Source organism: Palaemon carinicauda, chromosome 21, assembly GCF_036898095.1.
Source record: "Palaemon carinicauda isolate YSFRI2023 chromosome 21, ASM3689809v2, whole genome shotgun sequence".
Taxonomy (NCBI): Eukaryota; Metazoa; Arthropoda; class Malacostraca; order Decapoda; family Palaemonidae; genus Palaemon; species Palaemon carinicauda.
In genome coordinates this window covers 20,025,768-20,053,186 of record NC_090745.1, presented here as the reverse complement: position 1 = coordinate 20,053,186, position 27,419 = coordinate 20,025,768, and the positions used below count along the sequence as shown (strand labels likewise).

The following is a 27,419-nucleotide window of genomic DNA, read 5'->3' as shown; positions in this document are numbered from 1 at the left end:
GTTACACCTGGTTGGAATTTAGACGTGGTACTAAGATTCCTTATGTCAGACAGGTTTGAACCGCTACAATCAGCCTCCCTGAAAGATCTCACCTTAAAGACTCTTTTCCTGGTATGCTTAGCCACAGCTAAAAGAGTCAGTGAGATTCATGCCTTCAGCAAGAACATCGAGTGAGATTCATGCCTTCAGCAAGAACATCGGATTCTCATCCAAAACGGCTACATGTTCTACAACTTGGTTTTCTAGCCAAAACGAGCTGCCTTCTCGGCCTTGGCCAATATCGTTCGATATTCCAAACTTATCGTATGGTTGGAAATGAACTAGAAAGAGTCTTATGCCCTGTAAGAGCTCTTAAGTTCTATTTAAAACGAACTAAACCTTTACGAGGCCCGTCTGAAGCTTTATGGTGTTCAGTTAAGAAACCATCTTTGCCTATGTCAAAGAATGCTTTATCCTATTTTATCAGACTGTTAATACGAGAAGCTCATTCCCATCTGAATGAGGAAGACCAAGCTTTGCTGAAGGTAAGGACACACGAAGTTAGAGCTGTCGCAACTTCCGTGGCCTTTAAACAAAATAGATCTCTGCAAAGTATAATCGACGCAACCTATTGGAAAAGCAAGTCAGTGTTCGCGTCTTTTTATCTTAAGAATGTCCAGTCTCTTTACGAGAACTGCTACACTCTGGGACCATTCGTAGCAACGAGTGCAGTAGTGGGTGAGGGCTCAACCACTACAATTCCCTAATTCCATAACCTTTTTAATCTTTCTCTTGAAATGTTTTATTATTGTTTTTGGGTTGTCCGGAAGGCTAAGAAGCCTTTCGCATCCTACTTGATTTGGCGGGTGGTCAAAGTCATTTCTTGAGAAGCGCCTAGATTAGAGGTTTTGATGAGGTCCTGTTGTATGGGTTGCAACCCTTGATACTTCAGCTCCTAGGGGTCGCTCAGCATCCTAAGAGGATCGCGAGGCTCCGTAAGGAAGACGTACTTAAAAAGGCAGAGTAATTGTTCAAGTCGACCTCCTTACCAGGTACTTATTTATTTTATGTTTGTTATTTTGAATAACTGCTAACATGAAATAAAAAATCCTTAGCTCATAATAATGTAAACAATTATTGCTGGTCTCTACCCACCCCCCTGGGTGTGAATCAGCTTATATAATCACCGGCTAAGTTTAATATTGAAAAATTTTATTTTTATAATAAAATAAATTTTTGAATATACTTACCCGGTGATTATATATTAAAGGACCCTCCCTTCCTCCCCAATAGAGACCCAGTGGACCGAGGAGAAAATTGAGTTCTGTGTTTACATTGAGTACTGAGTACCTGCCCGACAGATGGCGCTGTTGATGTACACCTCCTACCTGTATAGCGATCGCTGGCGGATTTTTAACGTAGAGTTTTCTGTTGAGCAACAGAGTTGCAGCTTATATAATCACCGGGTAAGTATATTCAAAAATTTATTTTATTATAAAAATAACATATTTAGTTTATAGAGTTTTGAAAAGCTGCTTTTCATGCATAGAGAGGTCAAAATTTGTTTTATCTTTTGATCAAAGATTGGTACTGCAATAATTTTTGAAAGATTTCTATATGGAAACATAAATCACCCGAAGTAGATGACATTTTACTTTTATTGTGATGTCATCCCTCTTGTCCAATAAAAAAGGGCAATATGTAATAGTGCCTTGGACTTTTTTCTATAACGATATAAATAAGTATAGAGTAAATGAAAGAATTTATAGTTATATTCACACAGTAGTTTTATCTTTTTATGGTAGAAATATTTCCTTAACTTTTTTATGATTTCAGGTTGGAAATCAGATTATTTCAACACTGCAGGCCTGGGGAATAAGTAGCAGTTTGGTTCCAGACCTTAGTAATCAATTGGTAGAAGTTCATGCTTCAATTCAAGAGAGACATTATACTGTTCTTACCACAGCTGCTAAAGCTTATTTCAGATTCCTCAAAATAAGTCAAGGAGTAAGTATTATGGATTTAGATTTTCTCTATTATCCTATGAAGTATACATTTAGTTGATGATTTTTAAAGTACTGTATGCTGTTAAGTCATGATTCAGAGGATGTTTCTTCATATTGCTACAATAGTTACCTGTTGTAGGGAAGGTACTCTTCTTCAAAAAATGTTCCAAGTCTACTTGCTCTTTGGATGGTTTGAACTTGGTGATATTTTAACGAAACTTTGCCGTGCTACCTGTGGGAGTTTGAAGTGACTCCTTTTTCTAGGGATGTTTTTAGCTCTGCCCGGGAAAATTTCAATTCAATCCCTTTTTAATGAATATTTGCAGTGCTATGGTTTTCTAGTGACAACTTTAACCTGATTCTTTTTTCAAGAAAGGTTCTTCAACTAGCCTTTTTCAAGGGATATTTTTACTCTTGAGACCAAATGTGTGTAAATGGGCTTATAAGAAATATTTTTCTGTATTCAAATTTACCCTCCAAGATAACTTGTGACTATGTACCATTTACCCAGAAGTGGGCAGGCAGTGCTGTCTTTTCTGACAGATAGTGTCTTGAAAATGGGGAATTTCTAATTGGCAGAAAGCCAAGGGCTCTTGTTGTTGACTGCTCCTGGGGTGAATGGACAAAAGCTGGTCTTTTGTGTATGTCAATGAAAATCGTGATCCAACATCAAGCTATAGATGTCTGTGCAGTACATCTAGCTGATAAACAATACTAATCTAAGAATGATTTTCAAGTTTTTAAGGAGCAAGGCAGTCCTTAAATTATTCAGTATCCTTTTTTTTGTTGGTATGGAAAGTGGTGATTAAGCTTGTGACCTGTTTTCATCAGTAAAGAGTTATGTTTACTGTATGTGAAAAATAATTAAGTTCTTTGTCCATCTCATTGGGGCTGAGAAAAAGTGATTGACAAGGTAAGCAAGCTATGGACAATAGTTTCTAATGGAATCTATTTTGGTTGAAGCAACATTATCCTTTGGCTCCATTTGATACAGCAGATTTTAAAATATCAGAGTAAGATGAGAAGTTTCTTGTTTATTTATCTACGTATTTCCCAAACAGAAGATCTTGTCAAGCACATACATCATGAGTTCACAGATAAAAATACAGTCATCCATTCTTATCTACTGATTCAACTTACTGGCAAGATTCTTAAACCATGCAGCATTACATTTGATAGCTGATCTCACCACTCAGTAGATTAGCTGCTGTAAAGTCATTCCTCCTAAATGTGTTTCAAGTGAAGTGAGTGTTGGCCCAAGGTGTGTAAAAGGTTTCTCCCATTTTTCTTTTATATTTATCTTTTCATTTCTTTTATTCACACATTTTGACTGATAATTCAGCATTAACATCGCATGTCTAATTTTCCTTTCCCTTGCTCCCCCCCCCCACATAAATCACTTTTATCCAACCCGTATTAAAAAACTCCAAAAAACATGAGTAAAAACGGTAGATTTTAGAGTTAGAAATTGTCAAATAATACTGTTGAGTATTACCATATTTCCCTTGTCATAAGACACTACAAGTGGTAAGATGCACCCTTAAATTAGCAAAGCCATTATTTAAAGAAAAAAAGAAAAAAGGAAATTGAATGTTTTAAAAGCTATCTTAGCAGCAATTCCTTGTCAGCGTCTGGAGTGATATTTTTGTCTGGCACACTAAGTTTTCATATTTTGGGTGGATTATGAAATGTGTAAATTAATATTAATTAGCTGCACTCCGGTTATCCCAATTTTATAATATATTCATATAAAAAACCACTAAATTATTCATAATTGCCACCATAAACATATTTAGTGTTTGGTGTTTTTCAATATTAATCTTACCCGATGATCATGTAGCTGTCAACTCTGTTGCCCGACAGAAATCTACGGTCGGGATACGCCAGCGATCGCTATACAGGTGGGGGTGTACACAACAGCGCCATCTGTGAGTAGGTACTCAAGTACTTCTTGTCAACAAGAACTCAATTTTTCCTCTGTCGTGCCACCGGCTAGACCTACTAATACGCCGTCCCTAACTGGATTTGTTTTCACAACTTTTTGGTGAAGTACACTATTCCAGTTTTGAGCTTTCGCTATGCAGGGGTTTTATCTTCATTTCAAAACTTGAACTCGTTTTGGATAGATTTAATTATGGTGACGAAAAGAGTATGGACTCTCTTTCACTTTTAAATGGCCGACCCTTCCCTTAGACGGAAGTGTTGGTGTCGAAGAGAGTATAGACTCTCTTTCTCTTTTTATGACCGACCCTTCCCTTAGACGGAAGTGTGTTTAGGTTTTTGGTAATTTTGCTTAACAAAGTTATAGATTTAGTTTATATCTCTCCGCCATTTATAGGCCTCTTCGATTAACTTTCCATTTATTATAAACTTATAAAACTTAATTTTTATGTTTGTTTATATGCGACCTTTCCTAATAGTAGGCGGTCCTTACTTGGAACCGAAGTTAATTAACATTGAGCCCGTCATATCGTATTTCCTGTTAAGAATTTATGCTATTTTAATTTTAATGTTTTTGAAAGAATTTCTTTGATAGTCTCGTACTGTTTTCAAAGATGAACTAACGTTTAGTTTAGTCTCCGCAGTTGTTGACGTTCAGAACGTTCAACATGCGCTCTATCGTTACGATAGAGAGAGAGTATTTCACGGTTTCACGTTGCAGTAAGAGTAAACCGATTCTAGCGTTTCGTTCATTCTTTCTTAGCTTAAATGGTTTTAATTCTAATAAAGGAACTTTTTATTTGGGAAACCTTTCAGTTTTTTTCCTTTAACAAATAATATGTTTTAACGATATATAATTGGGCTCATCTCTCAGGTTCTAAGTCAAGAGAGAGAGAGAGAGAGAGATAGAGACGGAGGGAGAGAGAGGAGGATAAACGTTTCGTTCAAGCGGGTAACGTTGTTCTCGTTTTTTACTCTTCTCCCTAGTCGCTATAGGGGAAGAAGGTAAAACGTTTCTAGAGTTTTATTCTTGTTCCCAGGCTTTATGCGGTGAGAGATTTTAAACGTAGTTTATTTGATCTAGTGTTTAGTCTCTTTTCCAGCCACTGAATTCTTTATCTTTCATTATGTTTTTCTGTTACATTGTAAAACTGTTTTCGCAATTACTACCTTTTAATGAAGGATAGGATTGCGTGTTTCAGGTACAAATCACTTAAAGTTTCGAGTTCAGTGAAATAAGTGCAAACAGAAAATCAAAAGTGATAAAGTGATATGCGCAAAGTGTTACAGTGTTGCGTTCGAGGGTTCGTTTGTTCGTGCCAGTTGTTCACCTTGTCCGATACCTCTTACAAGCTCCCAAGCCCAGGGGAGAAGTAATGTCGAAGGACTTATGGGTTCCACAGGTTTTGATCGACGAACAGACGTTTCCCTCCGTGGTTTCGGGTGTATCTACACACGTTGCCGACGTGATCACCCCACCCACACAAAGACGAGAGAGCCCATTTATTCCTCGTCTGCGGAAGAGGTTTCTCGCAGAAACCATGGACCAAATCTTGCAGCTTTTAAGTGCAAGTCGGTCCCTTCCGCGCAAGTCCAACGGCCTAGGTGTAGCCACTGGGTCAGTTCGGACTCGCTCCAGTCATCCGACGACTGCACACCTCCCAAGAGAGGCAAGGTGGTACCGCAACAGGCAGTAACTCCGTCTGTTGCCGCACCAGCTGTTTTTGACCCTCAGTCACAACGGACAGTAGCTCCGTTTGTTGTTGTCTTTCATAGACCCTAGTGGTCCATGCTGCAGACTATACAGTCTCAGCTTGCTCCTTCATGCAGGAGTATCGTGCTGGAAGGTTGACAATGCACCTGTTAACCTACAACCCGCCGAGGTTGTGCGCTCAGCAGATACTGCGGCTGCCTGCTCCCACACTCCACCTGTGAGAGCTCCACCTCCGATACGCAGTCCACCCTGCCAGACGCATGTTCTTGCTGCACCATCCGTTGACATGCGTGAGCTACCGCATCAGCAGTGGGAAGGTGCTGTAGAGCTGCCGGGTTCCAGCTCTATGCGGCATTCTCCGCAACCCATGCGGCATGCTCCGCATACCATACAGCATGCTCCGCATACCATTCAGCATGCTCCGCAACCCACCGCAGCCCCTCCCACGCACCAGCACTCTGCTTTTGTTGTTGCCAGCTCCCACACTCCGACTGCGGAGAAGGTTGACGATGCACCCGTGGGCCTACACCTCCCACGGTTGTGCGCCCGGCATGGCTTCCTGCTCTCACACTCTTGTTGTGAGAGCTCCTCCACCCATGCACAGTCAACCCTGCCAGATGTATGATGACTCCCACACACAGAGCACTCCGTTGCCGTGCGTGAGCTACCACAAGCTGCCGTGTTTTGACACAGTGTGTCAGCCTCCGCAACACACTGTGGTTACCGCCACTCGCCCGCAGCTAACTAGTCAGTCAGGAGTTGAGGCTTCCCCACACAACTTTGGTTGTTGCCAACTCACAGACTGTCAAACAGTTACATGACGTTGCCTTCTGGTCTGCTACTTATACACCAGTGCTGTATGTCCTCACGCTCCTGTTGTGGTTGACAGTTCAGTTTTTGACAGTTCACAGACTGTCAAGCAGTTTCATAACGTTGCCTTCTGGTCTGCTGCTTTTGCACCAGTGAAACCCTCACTGAGAGAACCTAGCTTTTCTCGGATATGGTTCCTGTAGATGAGAAAGTGCTGTTCTCCCTCCTTCTGATATTCCCTTGAGGACTCTGTCATTTGGAGAGGAGCCTTAAGCTGCTTAGCCTCCTATGGACTTTAATTTAAGCATAACATGCTTCCAGGGAGGGTAAATGGTTCCACTTCAGTCGCTAGCCCCGTCTGTTGCCACACCTGCTTCCATAGACCTTGGGCTTTGTTGCAAGACATGCAGTCCAAGCTTAGTCCTTGATAGAGGATTTTTTTACGGAGAAGAACCTTCTTGCCAACGACCTTCCTACCGGTTGGTTGTACGCCCTGTTGACGCTGAGGTATCCTACTCACGTCCGCCAGTTGAGATGGTTCCTCCACCGGTGCGAACCAGTGTGGGTTGCCAGTCGCACGTTGACGTTAAGCTACTCTCGGAGGTGGTTGTGGACGTTCAGTGTGTCACTGGGAAGACGTTCAACAACCAGCAGAGGTGACTTGTTGTGACGCAGTGCGGCAACCTCAGCAACCCGATAAGGGGTTGTTTGTACTACCCAGACAGTCTAGACAGTTTCGGGTTGTCGCTGTACTTCCTCGCATCCCCATGGTTGACAGTTCACAGACTGTGCAGCAGTACCATGATCTTGTGTCCGGCTCCGTCACACATCCACCAGTGCGACCGGATTCAGCGAGTCAGACGTTGCCCACTCCGTTGCCGTTTCCTCATCAGTTTCGGATGAGGAACCCTCTGATGAGGACATGGCTGAACAAGAAGATCAATCCCCAGCCCTGCTATCCATCCAGAAGATGCTGAAGAAGGAATACGGCCCTGTCAGGCTGTGGATGAGTCTGGTTAGGACACTGTCATCCGTGGTTCAATTGGTGTCACTTGGAAGACTACACCTCCGTCCTCTTCGGTTTCATCTAGCTCCTCACTGGAAAAGGACAAGACGCTAGAAGCGGTCTCGATCCCGGTTTCCGGAAGATAAGTCTGGTCTAACCTGAGGAAAGGACTTTATCAACCTTTGAAAGGGTCTTCCCCTGACTGTTCAGACTCCCAACCACGTTCTCTTCTCAGACGCATCGGACGTAGGCTGGGGTGCGACCTTAGGCGGTAGGGAATGCTCGGGATTATGGAACTCGAGTCAAAGGACAATGCATTTTAACTGCAAGAAGCTTCTGGCAGTACGTCTGACCTGGAAAAGCTTCAGGTCTCTCCTTCAAGACAAAGTAATGGAGGTCAACACGGACAACTCCCTGCTTTGATGTTCATCTCCTAGCAAGGAGGGACCTACTCTCTGACATGGTGCGAGTTCGCTAGTGACCTCCTCTCCTGTTCAACAGGTCTAGACTTTTCACTAGTAACAAATTTCTTCCAAGGCAACTTGAATGTCTTAGCAGTTTGTCTCAGTAGGAAGGGACAATAATTCCAACATATTGGACCCTCCACAGAGATGTATGCAAGAGACTTTGGGTCACCTGGGGCCAGCCAACCATAGATCTCTTCGCAACCTCGATGTCCAAGAGGCTCTCAATACTTTGCTCACCTATCCCGGACCCAGCAGTGGTTCTTTTAGATGCCTTTCTACTAGATTAGTCTCATCTAGATCTATATGCATTCCCTCCGTTCTAGATTGTCAACAAGGTACTGCAGAAGTTCGCCTCTCACGATGGGACAAAGTTGACGCTAGTTGCTTCCCTCTGGCCCGCGAGAGAATAACTTACCGAGGTACTTCGATGGCTAGTAGACGTTCCCAGAACTCTTCCCCTAAGGGTGGACCTGCTACGTCTACCACACGTAAGAAGGTACACCAAGGCCTCCACGCTCTTCGTCTCACTGCCTTCAGAGTATCGAAAGACTCTCGAGAACTAGAGGTTTTTTCGAAGGAGGCAACCAGAGCGATTGTTAGAGCAAGGAGAACATCCACCCTTAGAGTCTACCAATCGAAGTGGGAAATCTTCCTAAACTGGTGCAAGTCAGTATCCGTATCCTCGACCAGTACCTCTGTAACTCAAATAGCTGACTTCCTCTTATATCTGAGGAAAGAGCGATCTCTTTCAGCTCCCACTATCAAGGGTTACAGAAGCATGTTGGCATCAGTCTTCCGTCACAGAGGCTTAGATCTTTCCAACAATAAAGATCTACAGGACCTCCTTAAGTCTTTTGAGACCACGAAGGAGCGTCGTTTGGTTACACCTGGTTGGAATTTAGACGTGGTTCTAAGATTCCTTATGTTAGACAGGTTCGAACCACTTCAATCAGCCTCCCTGAAAGATCTCACCTTTAAGACTCTTTTCCTGATATGCTTAACCACAGCTAAAAGAGTCAGTGAGATTCATGCCTTCAGCAAGAACATCGGATTTTCATCCGAAACGGGTACATGTTCTACATCTTGGTTTTCTAGCCAAACACGAGCTGCCTTCTCGGCCTTGACCAATATCGTTCGTTATTCCAAACTTATCGTATGGTTGGAAATGAACTAGAAAGAGTATTATGTCCTGTAAGAGCTCTTAAGTTCTATTTTAAAAACCTTTACGAGGCCCGTCTGAAGCTTTATGGTGTTCAGTTAAGAATTCATCTTTGCCTATGTCAGAGAATTCTTTATCCTATTATTTTCAGACTGTTAATACGAGAAGCTCATTCCCTTCGGAATGAGGAAGACCAAGCTTGGCTGAAGGTAAGGACACACGAAGTTAGAGCTATCACAACTTCCGTGACCTTTTTATTAAAATAGATCTCTGCAAAATATTTTCGACGCAACCTTTTGGAAAAGCTAATCAGTGTTCGCGTCTTTTATCTTAAGAATGTCCAGTCTCTTTACGAGAACTGCTACACTCTGGGACCATTCGTAGCAACGAGTGCAGTAGTGGTGGGGGCTCCACCACTACAATTCCCTAATTCAAGAACCTTTTTAATCTTTCTCTTGAAATATTTCTGGGTTGTCCGGAAGGCTAAGAAGCCTTCCCCATCCTGGTTGATTTGGCGGGTGGTCAAATTCTTTCTTGAGAAGCGCCTAGATTAGAGGTTGTGATGAGGTCCTTTAGTATGGGTTGCAGCCCTTCATACTTCAGCACCTAGGAGTCGCTCAGCATCCTAAGAGGATCGCGAGGCTCAGTAAGGAAGACGTACTTAAAAAGGCAGAGTAATGGTTCAAGTTGACTTCCTTACCAGGTACTTATTTATTTTATGTTTGTTATTTTGAATAACGGCTAAAATAAGATACGGGATACTTAGCTTCTTTGTTAACATGTATGCTGGTCTCCACCCACCACCCTGGGTGTGAATCAGCTACATGATCATCGGGTAAGATTAATATTGAAAAATGTTATTTTCATTAGTAAAATAAATTTTTGAATATACTTACCCGATGATCATGAATTTAAGGACCCGCCCTTCCTCCCCATAGAGAACCAGTGGACCGAGGAGAAAATTGAGTTCTTGTTGACAAGAAGTACTTGAGTACCTACTCACAGATGGCGCTGTTGTGTACACCCCCACCTGTATAGCGATCGCTGGCGTATCCCGACCGTAGATTTCTGTCGGGCAACAGAGTTGACAGCTACATGATCATCGGGTAAGTATATTCAAAAATTTATTTTACTAATGAAAATAACATTTTAAGTGTTGTTTACATGGAAGCAGTGTTGACAATTGTTCTTAATAAAATTTTGGTAAAAAAGTAGAATTCCATTAACATTTCCCAAATTCTTTATGTAGTTTATACGTTTTTACACAAACTTAATCATTGATCAAAGAAGTCTAGAAATTCCCCTAGGTGGTATATTTTTGCTACTGTATGTGCCTCTCTGTCTAGTTACTTTTCTGCTAACTTGATAACACTGCACTCAACTAACAGAGGTGTGTTTTCCAAGGTCGAATTCAGCAACTGCCTGTTTGTGTTAGTTTGGAACTCAGGCAACAAACAACAAAGTCATTATCAAAATATTGCCTTATTATAAAATGAGAAAATAAATAAATACTGCATAATAAACAACTATGACGTAGCGTCATCTGCTAAGAGACCATTAGTTGGCATGTTTGCTTGTATAAGGGGACTGGCTAGTCATCAGCTGATTACCAAACAAACAAATAACTTGTTACTGCACTTCATTGAACGAAGTGCAATATAAAAATAAATTTCTTTAGTACATATGAATGATCATTTTTGTTTTATATTTTATGTCTGGTGAGTGTAAGTGCTTGTATGTCATTATTTTGGTGTTTGAGGGTTGTCAAACTCCCCTATACAACTATTTCTTAGTGGTAAGACCCAGGGTACTTTTAGGGGTCATTTTCAAGAAAAAAGTGCATCTTATAACAGGAAATACGGTAAATGTTGACAAATAATGTTATAAATCATCAAATGATATGAATAAAAAATAAAATGTACTGTTAGAGGTTGCCAATTCCCATAATGCAGTTTAGTTTACTTTGTGCGTACTGCCACAATGCTCTGGGTTGATTTGGCAGGTCAGGAATCAGGTTCAGATAATGAAAAACTTCATCCTCATTGTCATCATTATTATTACATGCCTCCTCCCACCACCACCTCATAGATTATGACAGGGTCACAGCTATAGAATGACATGCTCTCCACCAATCGCAATTTATTTAGGTTCAAGTTTCACTCTTAAAATTCAGGTTAAAACGGTAATAAAGTTATTTATTTCAGGTACTTTACAATAGTCGCCGCAGAGATTCTAGGCGAAAAAAATCCCACCCCCTGATGACATCAAAGCCAATCATGTTGTCTCCCCCGTTAACAGCTTGAAATTTGTAAGATGTATTGTGACCGCTCTTAACATGGAAGTCAACGTGATTGGCTTGGCTGTCATCAGGGGATGGGGCTTGTTTATGGTGACTATATGTAGTTAAAATGAAAATAAAGTTAATACATTACATTGACTTAAAGAGTTTGGCTATGCTAACTCCCTTTATCATCGAAATGAATCTATGAATTGTTCACCACAATAGTGATGTTAATTTCATTCTTTAACTCATGGTTAGTAGATATAACAATGCATAGTTAATACAGTTATTTATTTCAGGTAAAATATGGTTCATTTATTTGAAATATGAAAAAAATTTGGTGACTGCTGGTTTATATTAGACTTATCATGTATTTTTAGGGGAAAAATTATTTTCATATCCACAGTTTTGGTATGCATGACTGTCTTCATAAACTTATTAATCACAGTTACCAAGAATTGATTATATTTTTTTATGATTATATCAATATTTCAACAGCGTATGGTTAAATTTGTTGTTTGAGAATCAGAGGTTAAGGAAATTTTACCATACTGTATTTTTAGAATTATTTCATTCAGTCTTATCCATTAATGTAATATTAACTTTTTGAAATATTGTTTTGTGATTTACAGCACAGTGTAAGTCATGCAGATCAGTGTACCATTGCAACATTGCGTCTTTTAAGGCTCATTGTGAAACATGCCTCAGAATTAAGAGGAGTCTTGGAAATGGGCCTTGCTGAAACTCCAACACGACCATGGAAAACCATTATTCCACAGGTAATAAGGTCATGATTTTTTCTGATTTTTATATATATTTACAAACATTGATGAAAAGGACTGTCTGTTAGGAAATTAAGTAAATGTATCAGTAATGGGAATTAAATTAAAATAAAATATTCCTTTAAAAGGCATTAACATTTAAACCAGGAATTTGTCCTGTCACCATGAGTTTATAACTGAATTTTTCAAAGGTGCTTTATTTTTATATTAATATACAGTATTACTCAGTATTTTAATCACGGAAACATATACTGTACTGACATTTACCTATGTTTATTCTAATAGAGGGGATTCAATAAGGTAAAAAGCACTAGTTTAAGTAAGACACCAATGTTGTACTGTAAAATTTATGTTGCAGCTAGAATACAGTAGAGTAAGTAATTAACAGAAATGATAAGCTAAGCTTTTGAAGATAAATGTTTATAAAAGCTTCAAGCCAAAACCTGGTCCAGCATCCAGGTCTGTAATAATTCATAATATGGGAAGATTACATGTAGAGTATATATTTTATTCACAGAAATTTCTTGTTCCTTTCCTTCTTTCCTGTCTACATTTTTGTCTGTTATTTATGGTTAAAATGATGTCATCTGCAGAAAAGTCCAGATGAAGTAACTATGTAATCTTTATTTTTTTTCTTTTTCTCATTTTTTAAGACAAAGTAAAGGTGTCAGCTTCAAAATAACACAGCTTTAAGGCAATGAATAAAACAAAGTCAAGCAAGCATTGAAAGAAAAACTTTTAAACCCTTAAGCAGTTATGTATTTGAAGCAGACAAACTCCCTCCCGCCCCCAAAAAATTCTAAGAATGTAAAGGCCAAGAAAAAGGGAAATAATTCTAATAATGTAAAAGAAAGCCTTAGAAATGGCATGAATTCACAATTGCATATTGAATTTAAAAAAGAAATTACTATTACACATTTAAATTGTTCAAAAGCTCCTTCTTGTTCAATCTTGATTTGATCGTCCTATCTTTCATATATCACCCAGTTGTATTATTTTTTATGAGCTTCCCCTGATGTTCAAATTGCTTCTTTCTCAAAGTTTGACTTGTATCAACATTTACCACAAATACTAAAAGTTTCCTGTCATCTTCATTTCAATAGGCTTAGGCTTCTATACCAGTATTGACAATCTAGTAACTAATGGCAATAGCCATAGTGGGAGTAGGTTGCACCCGTTTGATCTTTCTGTCTTCTTGTTGACTCAGGCTAGAAAAGTTGACAATGTGTTACTTCCCTCTAGATTGTGAAAGTATTTTAGAAGATTATATAGGTTATTATGTCTTTTCCTGGATTTGTTTGTAAATACTGTGTAGGTTATTCAAGGGAATAATTTCTGGGTGATCCTGATCCTCATTCTCTTTGTCAGGTAGCAGTATTGTGATTTAGTTAATGGTTGTTAAGAATGAGAAACCCCTGCTGTTCCTCTTATAGAAAATTATGTTGAAATGGTTGCCAACCAAATAAAAAATTCCAAATGTAAAAGAAAACTAACTTTTAGTTCAAGGGAAAATCCAGAGAAAACTAGGTTAGTTTCTTATAGTGGGGATGATGATAATGCCTGGCCAGCCTGAGCTTTCAGGCTTTGATATAGTGATGAACTTCATAAGCTATTGTCATCTTTGGCTTCCTTTGTTCAATCTAAGAAGACCAGTGAGGCTTTTGGCCAAAACTAATATCTGATGTTTTGACAATAATAATGCCAGTACTGAAAGTATTTTATAAGTAGGATTGGATGTGTATCATTGATCTACCAAGGAGGTAATATTAAGGCACTAAAACCCCTAAATGTGTTTAATTTCCATTAAATTACTTCTTCTACAAAATGTTCCAATAGAGGCTACCAGTGACTGAAAGGTAGTACCAGTTTGGTTATCCAAGTGCCCATTTTCAAGTATGTAACTTACACAACCTGAAAACAGCTCTCAAATATGGGGACTGCGTACACGCTTAAAGTAGATTTCTCAATTGATCCAATAATAACAGAAATTTCATCAGTTCCTTCAGAACTACTTATAGACATCAAATGTAGCTATAAAGTAGATGTGTTTCATGTAGTTGCTCTAAGCAGTGTTTACGATGTTCACTGTGTTATGTTTTGGGGGAAGTGCAATAACGGTGCAAACACTAAAGTCTATGTAAATAATGAGGATGAGGAGGAGGAGAAATATTTTGATGATATGTAGCAGGCCTTCGGTATTGTTTACCGCAACATTTGCTTTGTTTTTTATTTTGTATGAATAATGGTTCTTTACTATGCTGTATTAGGATTCATTATATTACAGGTGGTAATGATCAGCATCTAGAATTAGGGAAAACATAGACAATTAATACAAAATGAAATTGCTTATGCCTATTTTATTATTTTATTCCAAAATTTATAAATTTTCTTTAAACATTTTAATTTTGTTCTCATTCTTTTTGAATAGACAAGGTTTCTAGTCTATATTAGGATCACCAACATTACAGGTGTTGATGATCAGCAGCCATTTCTCTGGCATTATTATAAACCTTTTGCTACAAACTATACTGTTTAAAAGAAGAAGGAAGCATTAACCTCAAGTCATTGAAATACTGTATTAGTCAGGATAAATTTTTATTTCTCAGGTGGTGGCCATTTTCCTTATTCCTTATATATGGTTGCATAACGTTTACTTTTGTTGAAATTTTTGGACATTCTTATCATTCTTGGGAATACATTGAATGCATAAAATGTTTGTTATAGTAAATTCCTGGGTCTTTGTCCATTTTTACCGGCCTAGTACAGTACTGCATTAGCAAAGTTTCAGTTAGTGAATTAAACAAATTCATAATTTCAGCTGTTTTCAAGACTGAATCATCCTGAACCATATGTTAGAGGTAGCATATCAGAGTTGTTGTGTCGCTTGGCTGAAGATTTCCCCCATTTGATTGTCTTCCCTGCTGTTGTGGGCTCAGCAGGAGGAAATGTAACAGGAAATCAGGCTTCCCTCACAGGTAAGAGCATGATATTACTTTTTAAGAATTTTTTTTTTAGTCTGAATGAAATAGACTCTATTAGGTATCATAGCTATACAATAGTTGCTCTTGTTATATTTTCTCTTCTTTCATAATTCTTTCATTGTAAAGTTTTACTTTTTGCTTGGTCTTGTAATTTTTAATGTTGCTAGTGATAACTCTGTAAGCCATGGCCTTTTCTTAGTTTTGAATTTTAGTTTTAAAGGCTGTCATACACTTTCAATATTTTGAGAACTACTTTTACTAATTGATGTTTGCTTAATTATTTAATTATATTTAATCTTTTTTGTTTGAGTGCATGTTATGATCGTAGGAATAGATAGTGGCTGTACTAAGTGCCCACTGTTACTTGTAGAACATACTCATACTAATACCTATAAGAAGACTTGGTATTTACAGATATGTTAGCAAAGTACCTGCACAAGGGAAGGCATGTTAGGAAGATAAAACAAGCATTGGGAGATGAAGAAGAAGATGAGGATGATGAAGAGGAAGAGTATGATCAAGTTGATGAAGATGAAGAGGAGGAGGAAGAAGAAGAAGAACTTCTTTCAGAGTCAACAGAAGAGCAGGAAAGACGGACTCTTATGAGGAATTGTTTCTCAGCCCTCGTAGACACTTTGACAAAACAGGCAAGTACACTAAATTTCATTGCAGTTTCCAAAAGCTGGTTCAAACTGTAATGACTTTTAATCATGTTTTATAGGGAACTTGGAATAAAAACTTGTTTTTATATGGCTTGTTGAATGAGCTATCAACACTGCTATTATTTTGTAAACTATAGGAATATTGTAACTAGCTATTGAGCTTCACATTAATTGTCATGGTGACATGTTGAAATATTTTGTTCATTACTATTCCATATGGGAAATTTTCAATGTAGTCTAATTTCCTTTCTTTTTAACTAAAGTAATGTTCGTAGTGGACTTGCTGATAGTTATTTTTAGTTTTTTACATTTTTAGTATGATTGTGATTTTTTTCTATTATAAATCCAATTCTATTTTTCTAATTAATCCTATTTCCACATTGTTCACAGATTGGCTCCAGTATAAGTGAGGTGCAGATGCTAGTTCATGAACTCCGGCGCATCACTGTACTGTGGGATGAATTGTGGCTTGGAACACTAGCCCAGCACCATAGTGATATGTCGCGAAAATGTCATCAGTTGACTGCTGAAATTGCAAGGCTAAACAATAATTCATCTCTAAGTCAAATAGAAAAGACACAGCTTATAAAGAAAAAGTACAACATAATATTTAAGCCAGTGAGTTTTCAATTTTTCACTACATTTTATTTCCCGAATTTCCAGGTAAAAAAAATTTAGCTTAGTTTAGGCGATTTGACAGCTTAGAAAAACTTTCAAGTTATTGATATAACCGTTTTGTTCCGTAACCGAAATACAAACCACGCTATTTACATTGGGTTTACCTTTCGGCGTAGCTGAAATGACGAGCCAATAGTTTTTAACGAGGGTTAACTACCCCCGCGCTAGTTAGCGGGGGTAGGGGAAGGGATAGCTTGCTACCCCTCCCCCCCCACACACCGGTGATTTGCTTCACTTTACTTTTGGCTCCGGCGATGAACAGACGTGTCTGTCCATCGTCCTCGTTGACAGCCTTAATCTTTTTTTTTGCTTTTTCTTTCAGTTTGTGTGTGTGTGTTTTGAAGTTGGCCTCACCCTTATTGTTCACTATGCGCAAGTGCCCTGGAATTGCTGGCCGCCCTTGTGGTACTTTTATGTCGGCGGTGGACACAGATCCTCACACCCTTTGCCCGCAGTGTCGAGGCCGACGGTGTGATAAAGAGAATACGTGTAGTGAGTGCAGGGAGTGGTCTGCCTCCCAGTGGGAGAGGTTTGGCCGCCGGCGTAAGAAGAAGTCCAAGAGAGACCGTTCTCCTTCCGGGGTTGCCTTGAAGGAGGAAGGCTCTCGGGACTCTTCTTTCGCCGCCCAAACCTCCTCCGAAGCTCCCCCTCGTTCGGCTCCTAAGGAGAGTCTGCCGAGTGGGAGCGCAGGCCCTAGTTCTGTTTTCCGACCTTGGATTGGGGGAGAGGGCGTCGCCTCCCATACCGGGGCGGTTCCCCCTCCTCCTCCGGGGGAGGTTGTTGCTAATGAATCGTTGTCTAATGATGATCTTTTTCAGATTTGGGCTTCCCTGGGGCTTAAGGGCCTGCCCTCCAGGGTAGCCCTGATTGACCTTATCCAGTTAGGGGCCGCTGTTAAGCAGTCGCCGGTGATAGCAGAGGTAGATCCTCTGTCTATCGTCGACGTCGTGGTGACAGAGGCTTCCGACGGGTCGGGTCAATCCTCTGCAGGTACTATTGTGGATGATGGTGCTGACGGCTCTCCTCCCCCTTCCGTACATCCTTCGAAGGGGGAAGGGAGTCCCGCGGGCTCTTCTGCTGCCAAGCCTCCCTCTAAGGGGAGTGCTTTGACTGAGACTCCCCTTCGGAGGACTGATGGTCCTGACGATCTTCCTCGTGGCCGCCTTCGCCGTAAGGCTCACCGTCCGCTGCGCCGCAAGGGCCCCCCGTCTCCCTATAAGGGTGCTAAGAGGAGCCTTTTTGAATCTTCGCCTCCTTCCTCCGAGGGGGACCCTCCTCGCCGTAAGCAGCCTGCAGCTCCAGCTTCCTTAGACCTCTCTGGGGATCGGTCTCCTACGCCTTCCAGACCTTCAGCTTTTGGTGCAGATGTCCAGCAGCCTGACCTCGTCACCCGACGGGCAACGGTCCCTTCGGGGCAAAGGGATTCTTCCCTTGCGCGTCAGGGTTCCCCTGCGCGCCCTTCTGCAGTGTTAGCGCACAGGCGCTCTCCTGCTCGTCAGCGCTCTCCTGTTCGTCAGCGATCTCCTGTTCGCCAGTGCTCTCCTGATGATCGCCCCTCTTCTTGCCAGCGCGCTCCTGAGAAAATCCTTCAGCCTGTTGTTCCTGTTGAGCGCCCAGCGCGCCAGCGTTCCCCTGCTCGCCCTTCTGCAGTGTTAGCGCTCAGGCGCTCTCCTGCTCGTCAGCGCTCTTCTGACCGTCAGCGCTCTCCTGTTCGTCAGCGCGCTTCTGATGACCATCGCCCCACTGCTCGCCAGCGCTCTCCTGTGGACTCCGAATATCCTGCGGTTTCTGTTGTGCGCCGTGCGCACCATCTGTCTCCTGAGCGCTCTAATTTGGCCAAGGACTCTTCTCCTCGCTCTCGCGATCCTGTTCGTCAGCCTGTTCCTGCGCAACATCGCTCGCGTTCTCCAGCGCGTACTTCCAAAATGCCTGTACGCCCACGCGCCTCCTGTTCCTGACCCCGTTCCTGAGTGTTCGCCTCTGCGCCCCACGGCGGCAGTTCCCTCACAGGATTCCACGCGTCGCCCTCTTGCTCGCCAGCGATCACAGACGCATCAACATTCGCCTGCTCGTCAGCGATCTCCTGCGCGTCAACGGTCCCCAGCGCGTCAACGGTCCCCAGCGCGTCAGCGATCACCTGAACATCGGCAATCTCCAGACCGCCCGCGTGACCTATCGCCTGCGCAAGTGTTCTCCAACGCGTCATCGCCCAGAGGATCTGGAGGAACATGGGTCGCCTTCTGTTAGCTCGCCCTCGCGCGGTTGTTCGCCTACGCGGTCTACGCGCTATCACTCGCCAACGCGCCACCATGCGCCAGCGCGCCACCATGCGCCAGCGCGCCACCATGCGCCAGCGCGCCACCATGCGCCAGCGCTCGCCTACGCGCCAGCGTTCACCAGCGCACCGCCGATCGCCTGCTCGCAATCGCTCTCCCACGCGCTACAGGTCTCCTGAACAACGTCGTCAGCGGTCATCGGAGCGTTCTCGTTCGCCCGCGCGTCAACGTGCTCCCTCGCCGACGCGCCAACGCGTTCGTTCACCAGCTCGCCCACGCGCTCGTTTGCCTGTACGCCCTCGCGCGACCGCTCGCCTGCGCGATCACCGTTCGCGTCGGATTTCGCAGCCCGCGACAGCAGCAGGAACGCGTGTCGCCAGACCGCACTCAGGATCGCCTCCACCAAAGCGCAGGACTCTTGTGCAGGATAGGGAAGACACTTCAGAGAGGTCAGTGCAACTTTCTTCCCCTTTTCCTTTTCAGGCAGGTCCAGTAGTGTCCACTCCGAAGGATTGCCCGATCCCCTTCCCTCCAGCGGGGATTTCGGACTCTTTGTCCGTGGAGCGTTAGACTTGGTTTGGTCCTCTGATGCGGGCATTAGTGAAGGCTATGAAGCCGGCACTCGCCGATCAAGGACACAAGCCAACGGCTGTCTCGCCCCCGCTGAAGAGAAGGAGAGGAGTGGACTTCGTGGTGACTTCCCCCAGGGAGAAGTTGGTTCCTAAGAGGTCTGTCAGGAAGGCCCCATCCCCTTCGCAGGCGTTTTCTCCTTCTCCCGAGGATGAGGCTTTTCCGTCCTCGGGTGAATCCAGTGAGGTGATGGTCTCCCCCTCGGCACCAAGGGGGGAGTCTTCTCCTCATGGAGGAGAATCGTCTCGCGCGGAGGGTGCTCTCCGAACCTCTTTGTTGGGATCCTGTATCTCTCCCAGGAGGGAACCCAAGGCCTCCACGACAATCCCGAAGTCGTCTTCAAGGATTCGCCAGGAACCCGCTGCTCCCCGGGAGAACGTCCACGCTTCGCCCCAGGATGAGATTCCGGGGACGGGAGACTTAGCTGCCAGTCCGCAAGGAGGAGACCAGCAGGAGTCTGAGCATGCCTTCTGGCAGGCCCTGAGCCTGATGAGGCAACTCAACGGGTTCATGGACCCCGTGATCGCCCCCCGAGAAGGCAAGGACACGGTCCTGGACCAGGTGTTCGATGTTCAGAAACCCCCTAAGACCAGTGCGGCTCTGCCCTGGTCTCGGGGGTTGAAGAGTGCCAGAGCCAGGGCCAATGCCCAACTCGCGACTCTTGCTTCCTCCAGTCGTTCCTCTGCCAGAAACAAACTCATCCCACCTCCTCGTCTCCAGCAGAGGAGGTATTTTGAGATCTTGGGTGAGTCTAGTCTCGCTCTTCCTCTCCATCATTCTGTAGAAGAGCTTGCTAAGGGAGTTCCTCTCGAGAAGCTCTCCGCCCGGCAGGTGACGTTCTCGGCGTCGGAGATCCTGAGCCATGAGAAGGTCGCGGAGTGCGCCATGCAGGCCACTTCGTGGCTGGATATATGGCTAGGGACTCTGGGCATCCTATTGCGCTCCGAGGACTTGTCTAAGGAGACCAATAGGAACGCCCTGGAGACCTTCTTACTCTCGGGCACCCGCTCCATCGAGTTCCTGGCACACCAGGTCACCACCCTGTGGGCCAACTCGGTATTGAAGCGGCGCGATGCGGTGACCGAGAAGTTCCACCCGAAGGTCCCCGCCGTGGATGTCTGTAGGCTCAGACATGCTTCCCTCCTTGGGGAGAATCTGTTGGAGCCCCAGGATATGGAATGAACGGCTGAGAGATGGAGGAAATCTAGCCAGAACTCCCTCCTCCATAGAGCCCTTACAGCTCGGCCCTGTAAGCCTCCAGCTCCGCAGCAACAGCAGCAGCAGCCTCGCAAGGCACCGAAGCAGGCACGGGCAGCTAAGAAAGGGGTGACTAAGCCCCAGCCCTTTCCAGCCAAGGTCAAGGTAAGTCCTCCAGGGGAGGCAAGACTCCTAGAGGGAGCAGCTGCGCCCGCAAACGCTAGGAGTGGCAATCCCCCCGCGTGTCCACCTGTGGGGGGATGCCTTCGATGTTGCGTGCACAGGTGGCAGCAACATGGGGCCGATGCTTGGATGGTTTCTGTGATTGGCCAAGGCTATCGCGTCCCGTTCATAACATCTCAACCTCCCCTGACAGCGAATCCAGTGTCGTTGAGCTCCTATGCCATGGGATCGGTAAAGGGGCTAGGCCTTCGGGCAGAAGTCGAGACCATGCTCAAGAAGGATGCTCTCCAGGAGGTCGTCGACGGCTCCCCAGGCTTCTTCAGTAGACTCTTTCTTGTAAAGAAGGGGTCTGGAGGCTGGAGACCTGTCATCGACCTCTCGGCTCTGAACGGGTTTGTCAAGCAAACTCGGTTCAGCATGAAGACAGCGGACATGGTCAGACTTGCAGTGAGACCTCTAGACTTCATGTGCACACTGGATCTGAAGGACGTGTACTTCCAGATCCCAATCCATCCGTCTTCCAGGAAGTACTTGAGATTCTGCCTAGACGACAAGACCTACCAGTTCAAGGTGCTGTGTTTCGGTCTCTCCACAGCACCTCAGGTGTTCACCAGAGTGTTCACCCTGATTTCATCTTGGGCGCACAGGAACGGCATATATCTCCTTTGTTATCTGGATGACTGCCTGATCCTAGCAGACTCGGAGTCGACCCTTCTTCGGCACCGAGACAGGCTTCTGGGTCTTTGCCAGGATCTGGGGATCATGGTAAACCTCGAGAAGTCCTCTCTGCAGCCGTCCCAACGACTGGTTTATCTAGGTATGTTGATAGACACCAATCTCCACAAAGCCTTTCCATCAGATGACAGGATAGCAAGGCTGAGGAGGGTGGCGGAACCCTTCCTCAGGCGAGAAGAACTTCCCGCCCAATCGTGGTTGCGTCTCTTAGGTCACCTGTCCTCCCTGGCTGGCTCGTCTGGTTCCAAACGGCCGCCTCAGGATGAGATCCCTGCAGTGGCGGCTCAAGTTCCGATGGAATCAAGGATCCGATTCCCCGGACTTCCTGGTCCCGATAGGATCTTTGGAACGGACGTACCTGCGGTGGTGGCTGGTCGACGAGAACCTGCGAAAGGGAGTGAGTCTTCTCGTCCTCCCCCCGGAATTGACACTGTTTTCGGACGCGTCAAGGGAAGGGTGGGGGGAGCACGTTCTGAACCAGAGGACCTCAGGCCTTTGGTCAGACTCAGAAAAGTGTCTGCACATCAACCTGCTAGAGTTGAAGGCCGTCTTTCTGGCTCTTCAACAGTTCCAACGGACCCTGGCGGGTCACTCCGTGGTGGTGATGAGCGACAACACCACGGTAGTGGCTTATATCAACAAGCAGGGAGGTACTTTTTCGCAGCAGCTATCCCATCTTGCAGTAGAGATTCTGAAGTGGACCAAAGTCCACTCGATAACACTATCAGCTCGCTTCATTCCTGGCAAGAGGAATGTGCTCGCCGACAGTCTGAGCAGGGCTTCGCAGATAGTGAGTACCGAGTGGTCTTTGGATCCTCAGATAGCCAACAAAGTCTTGACCTTGTGGGGTTCCCCGACCGTGGACCTGTTCGCGACAGCGTTGAATTTCAAGCTGCCTCTGTACTGCTCCCCAGTCCCGGACCCCAAGGCTCTCTGGCAAGATGCTTTCCAGCAACGGTGGGACAACATCGACGTGTACGCCTTCCCACCGTTCTGTCTGATGAGAAGGGTGCTCAACAGGACCAGACTATCGGTCAACTGTTCGATGACTCTGATAGCTCCGCTATGGCATCACGCGGAATGGTTCCCGGACCTTCTGCAGCTCCTGACGGAGCTCCCGAGAGAACTTCCTCCACGACGTGAGCTTCTCAGACAACCCCACTCCAACATCCCTCACAAGGCCATGGCCTCGCTTCGGCTTCATGCCTGAAGACTGTCCAGCGTCTCCTCACGGAGAGAGGCTTTTTGCAACAGGTTGCGGAGAGAATGTCTCGTCACCTGCGAAAGTCCTCTGAGGGAGTCTACCAGGCGAAGTGGAGAGTCTTTTGTGGTTGGTGTCGTGGGAGGGGTATCTCTCCACTCGATGCCACTATTCCAGCAATAGCGGAGTTCCTCGTATATCTGCGGGAGGAAATGCGCCTTTCTGTCTCGGCAGTGAAAGGCTATCGCTCAGCCTTAAGCTTGGCTTTCCGGCTGAAAGGCGTGGACATTTCTTCCTCGCTAGAACTCTCTCTACTCATACGTAGCTATGAGCTTACCTGCCCCCAGTCGGAAGTGAGACCTCCTCCTTGGAACGTGGTTCGGGTTCTCAGGGCTCTTAAGAGACCTCCCTTCGAACCATTACGCCAGGCCTCTGATCGCCACCTGTCTTGGAAGACGGCTTTTCTGCTCGCTGTGGCTTCGGCCAAGCGAGTTAGTGAACTTCATGGTCTCTCGTACGACATCGCCCATTCAAGGGGATGGGGGGAGGTAACGTTCAGGTTTGTCCCTGAGTTTGTTGCCAAGACTCAGAATCCTGGAGTGCCGGATCCACGGTTCGACTCTTTCAGGATCGCGAGTCTCCGTTCTGTAACAAGCGACCCAGACCAGCTGTTACTATGTCCAGTGAGGTGTCTGAGGTACTACTTGAAGAGAACAGCTGCAGTCCGTCCTCAAGTGCGAGCATTGTTTGTAAGCACAGGCAGGACGAAGAGGAGGGTCATCAGGAACACCATCTCGGCTTGGATTCGAAGGGTTATCCACCACGCCTTGAATCCAGACCCTCCTCCGTCACGTCGCCCTAGGGCACACGATGTCAGGGGCGTTGCTACGTCCCTGGCCTTCAAGAGAAACTTCTCTGTGACGCAGGTGCTTCAAGCTGGGGTCTGGAAGCGTCAGACGACCTTCACAGCCCACTACCTGCAGGACGTGACCCACAGGAGCCTCAATATGTTTTTTATCGGCCCTGTGGTGGCTGCACAACAGCTGGTCTAACCTCAGGCTTCTTTATGGACAAGTAGCAGTAGGTTGAGGGCGTTGTTACCCGGTTTTAGTCTGCGTGAATGAAAGAGTATGTCTGACCCTTACTTCTTTCTTCATTCTCCCCTCTCTTGGGGAAGCAGCACCCTGGTCTTCACATAGCTGACCTCGACCTCTGCAGGTAACCCATGCTTCCTTGTGCTCCTAGTATTAAGTTTAATACTGTCGCGTCCCCCATACCCTGACGAGGTGGTATTGGGAACGTCCTATCCTGGATTCCTATCTAAAGGTCTCAAGGTCAACTTCATAGGACGAGTCACACTTTCCTCCACACACAACTTATGTAGGCCACTCGTTCCAAGCGAAGCAAGGAACTTGTGAGGTGCAGGGGCTCCTTCTCTCAAGTGCTAGTCACTGGGAGGCGGAGCCCCCGGGTAAAGCCAAAGTCAGTAAGGCTGGGGACTTTCCATCCTTCCTAAGGGGTAAGTCACCCAATGTAAATAGCGTGGTTTGTATTTCGGTTACGGAACAAATGACAAATTCGGAGATAATTTGTATTTTTCCTAACCATACAAACCTTAGCTATTTACACATATTTGCCCGCCAGCCCTGGCCCCCAAGTCAAGTCCTACCTCTAAGTGAAGTGAAGCAAATCACCGGTGTGTGGGGGGGGGAGGGGTAGCAAGCTATCCCTTCCCCTACCCCCGCTAACTAGCGCGGGGGTAGTTAACCCTCGTTAAAATCTATTGGCTCATCATTTCAGTTACGCCGAAAGGTAAACCCAATGTAAATAGCTAAGGTTTGTATGGTTAGGAAAAATACAAATTATCTCTGAATTTGTCATATTTTATATATGCAAGGATATTGTAATTTATATTGTGAATTTACACTCTTTTTGCATAGAAAAGTAGAATATTCCTATGTAAAAGACTTAGCTTACATAAGCTAAGAACCATGAATTGTGACCTGCTGTAGTATGTAGCCACAAATTTATTTAGTATGTGCTAGGCTATGGAATAATCATTATTTAACAATTTTTTTAGTTAGTAAATGTTTACTTGTCACCTACTAAGAATTTGTGCCAAACATTCATGGGGTAGATTGCTTTGTTTTCATCTATAACAGTTGTAAACATACATTACACTTATTTTTTTCACATTATTATAGCTGAGTAAGTAGGTCACATATGATTATCATATTTAACATAGATACAGTATGTATGTCAAAATTAATAAAAAACACTGAAATAGATTTCCATTATCAATGGATAGTTCTGTACAAACAACTGACAAGTTGGACAGAAGAGCCAGTCTTTTATATTTTATTTGTTTACTTAATGAATATTTTGGATCTCCTAGTTTAAAGCTTATACTTTTATCTTTTATTAGTTACATATCAATTGTTTATACATATATTTTAATGTTTTTGAAGAGAACTTCGTGCACCTTATTACTGTTTTATGAATTTTATTGCAAATTTTTGTATGTATTTTATTGTTCGTTTTTATGTATATCAACTACAAAACTTGACTATTATAATCATGTATAACCTAATATAAAGTTCTTTCAACTTTTTTATACCTCAAGTTTCTAACGATATTTTATTACAAAATTCATCTTGTGGTCCAAAAAGGTTTCAGATTACTCAGTCAACTAGGGTAAAGAGACACCGAACTAGTGAATGATTTTTGTAAATGATGATATACTTATCCATTTGATTTCAAATTTGTATTTGCTATATATATATATATATATATATATATATATATATATATATATATATATATATATATATATATATATATATATATATATATATATATATATATACATTATATATATACATTATATATATATACAGTATATATATATACAGTATATATATATATTATATATATATATATATATATATATATATATATATATATATATATATATATATATATATATATATATATATATATATATATATATATATATATATATATATATATATATATATATATATATATATATATATATATATATATATATATATATATATATATATATATATATATATATATATATATACATTATATATATATACAGTATATATATATACAGTATATATATATATTATATATATATATATATATATATATATATATATATATATATATATATATATATATATATATATATATATATATATATATATATATATATATATATATATATATATATATATATATATATATATATATATATATATATATATATATATATATATATATATATATATATATATATATATATATATATATATATATATATATATATATATATATATATATATATATATATATATATATATATATATATATATATATATATATATATATATATATATATATATATATATATATATATATATATATATATATATATATATATATATATATATATATATATATATATATATATATATATATATATATATATATATATATATATATATATATATATATATATATATATATATATATATATATATATATATATATATATATATATATATATATATATATATATATATATATATATATATATATAATATATATATATATATATATATATATATATATATATATATATATATATATATATATATATATATATATATATATATATATATATATATATATATATATATATATATATATATATATATATATATATATATATATATATATATATATATATATATATATATATATATATATATATATATATATATATATATATATATATATATATATATATATATATATATATATATATATATATATATATATATATATATATATATATATATATATATATATATATATATATATATATATATATATATATATATATATATATATATATATATATATATATATATATATATATATATATATATATATATATATATATATATATATATATTATATATATATATATATATATATATATATATATATATATATATATATATATATATATATATATATATATATATATATATATATATATATATATATATATATATATATATATATATATATATATATATATATATATATATATATATATATATATATATATATATATATATATATATATATATATATATATATATATATATATATATATATATATATATATATATATATATATATGCTGAAATGCTGAAACCTAAATATTTATCCCAGCATTTTTTTATACAGGACATGATACAATTTTCTTTTCCCACAGTTACTTTTTGTGTTAGACCAGCTTGCCGATATTACTTCCACACCACCAGAAACTCCTCATGAACGGCATTTCCATGATACATATGGTTCCCAGATATCAACAGCCCTCAGCAACTTGAGGGAACCTGAAAGTTATTTTGATCCACAGTCGGCACTTTCTGGATTAAAGCAACTGCATCAAGTATGTGATAGATATCCTCTCGTACTTATTGGCTGGTATTAATGTGAACAAATTTAATGTTATGTAGTACCATATACTGTACTCATTTTTGTTTGCTTATTAATAAAATTGTTTGAATGTGTTGTTTACTGTGCCTGAGTAGGTCCAAGACAGTAGGTATAATAACCTTAACTAAGTAATCATATGTGATAATAATTGATTTATGTTTAGTAATTATTGATAAATTGATATCA

General features: G+C 41.5%; 1 protein-coding gene across 1 annotated transcript in view; it reads left to right on the top strand.

The window, feature by feature from the left end:
• nonC (serine/threonine-protein kinase Smg1) overlaps positions 1-27,419 on the top strand; it is a 357,997-nt gene that overhangs the window by 171,219 nt on the left and 159,359 nt on the right. Inside the window, 6 exon segments of the mRNA XM_068344859.1 lie at positions 1,816-1,986; positions 11,996-12,142; positions 14,964-15,120; positions 15,541-15,773; positions 16,179-16,406; positions 27,007-27,186. Coding sequence (XP_068200960.1) covers positions 1,816-1,986; positions 11,996-12,142; positions 14,964-15,120; positions 15,541-15,773; positions 16,179-16,406; positions 27,007-27,186 — 1,116 coding nt within the window.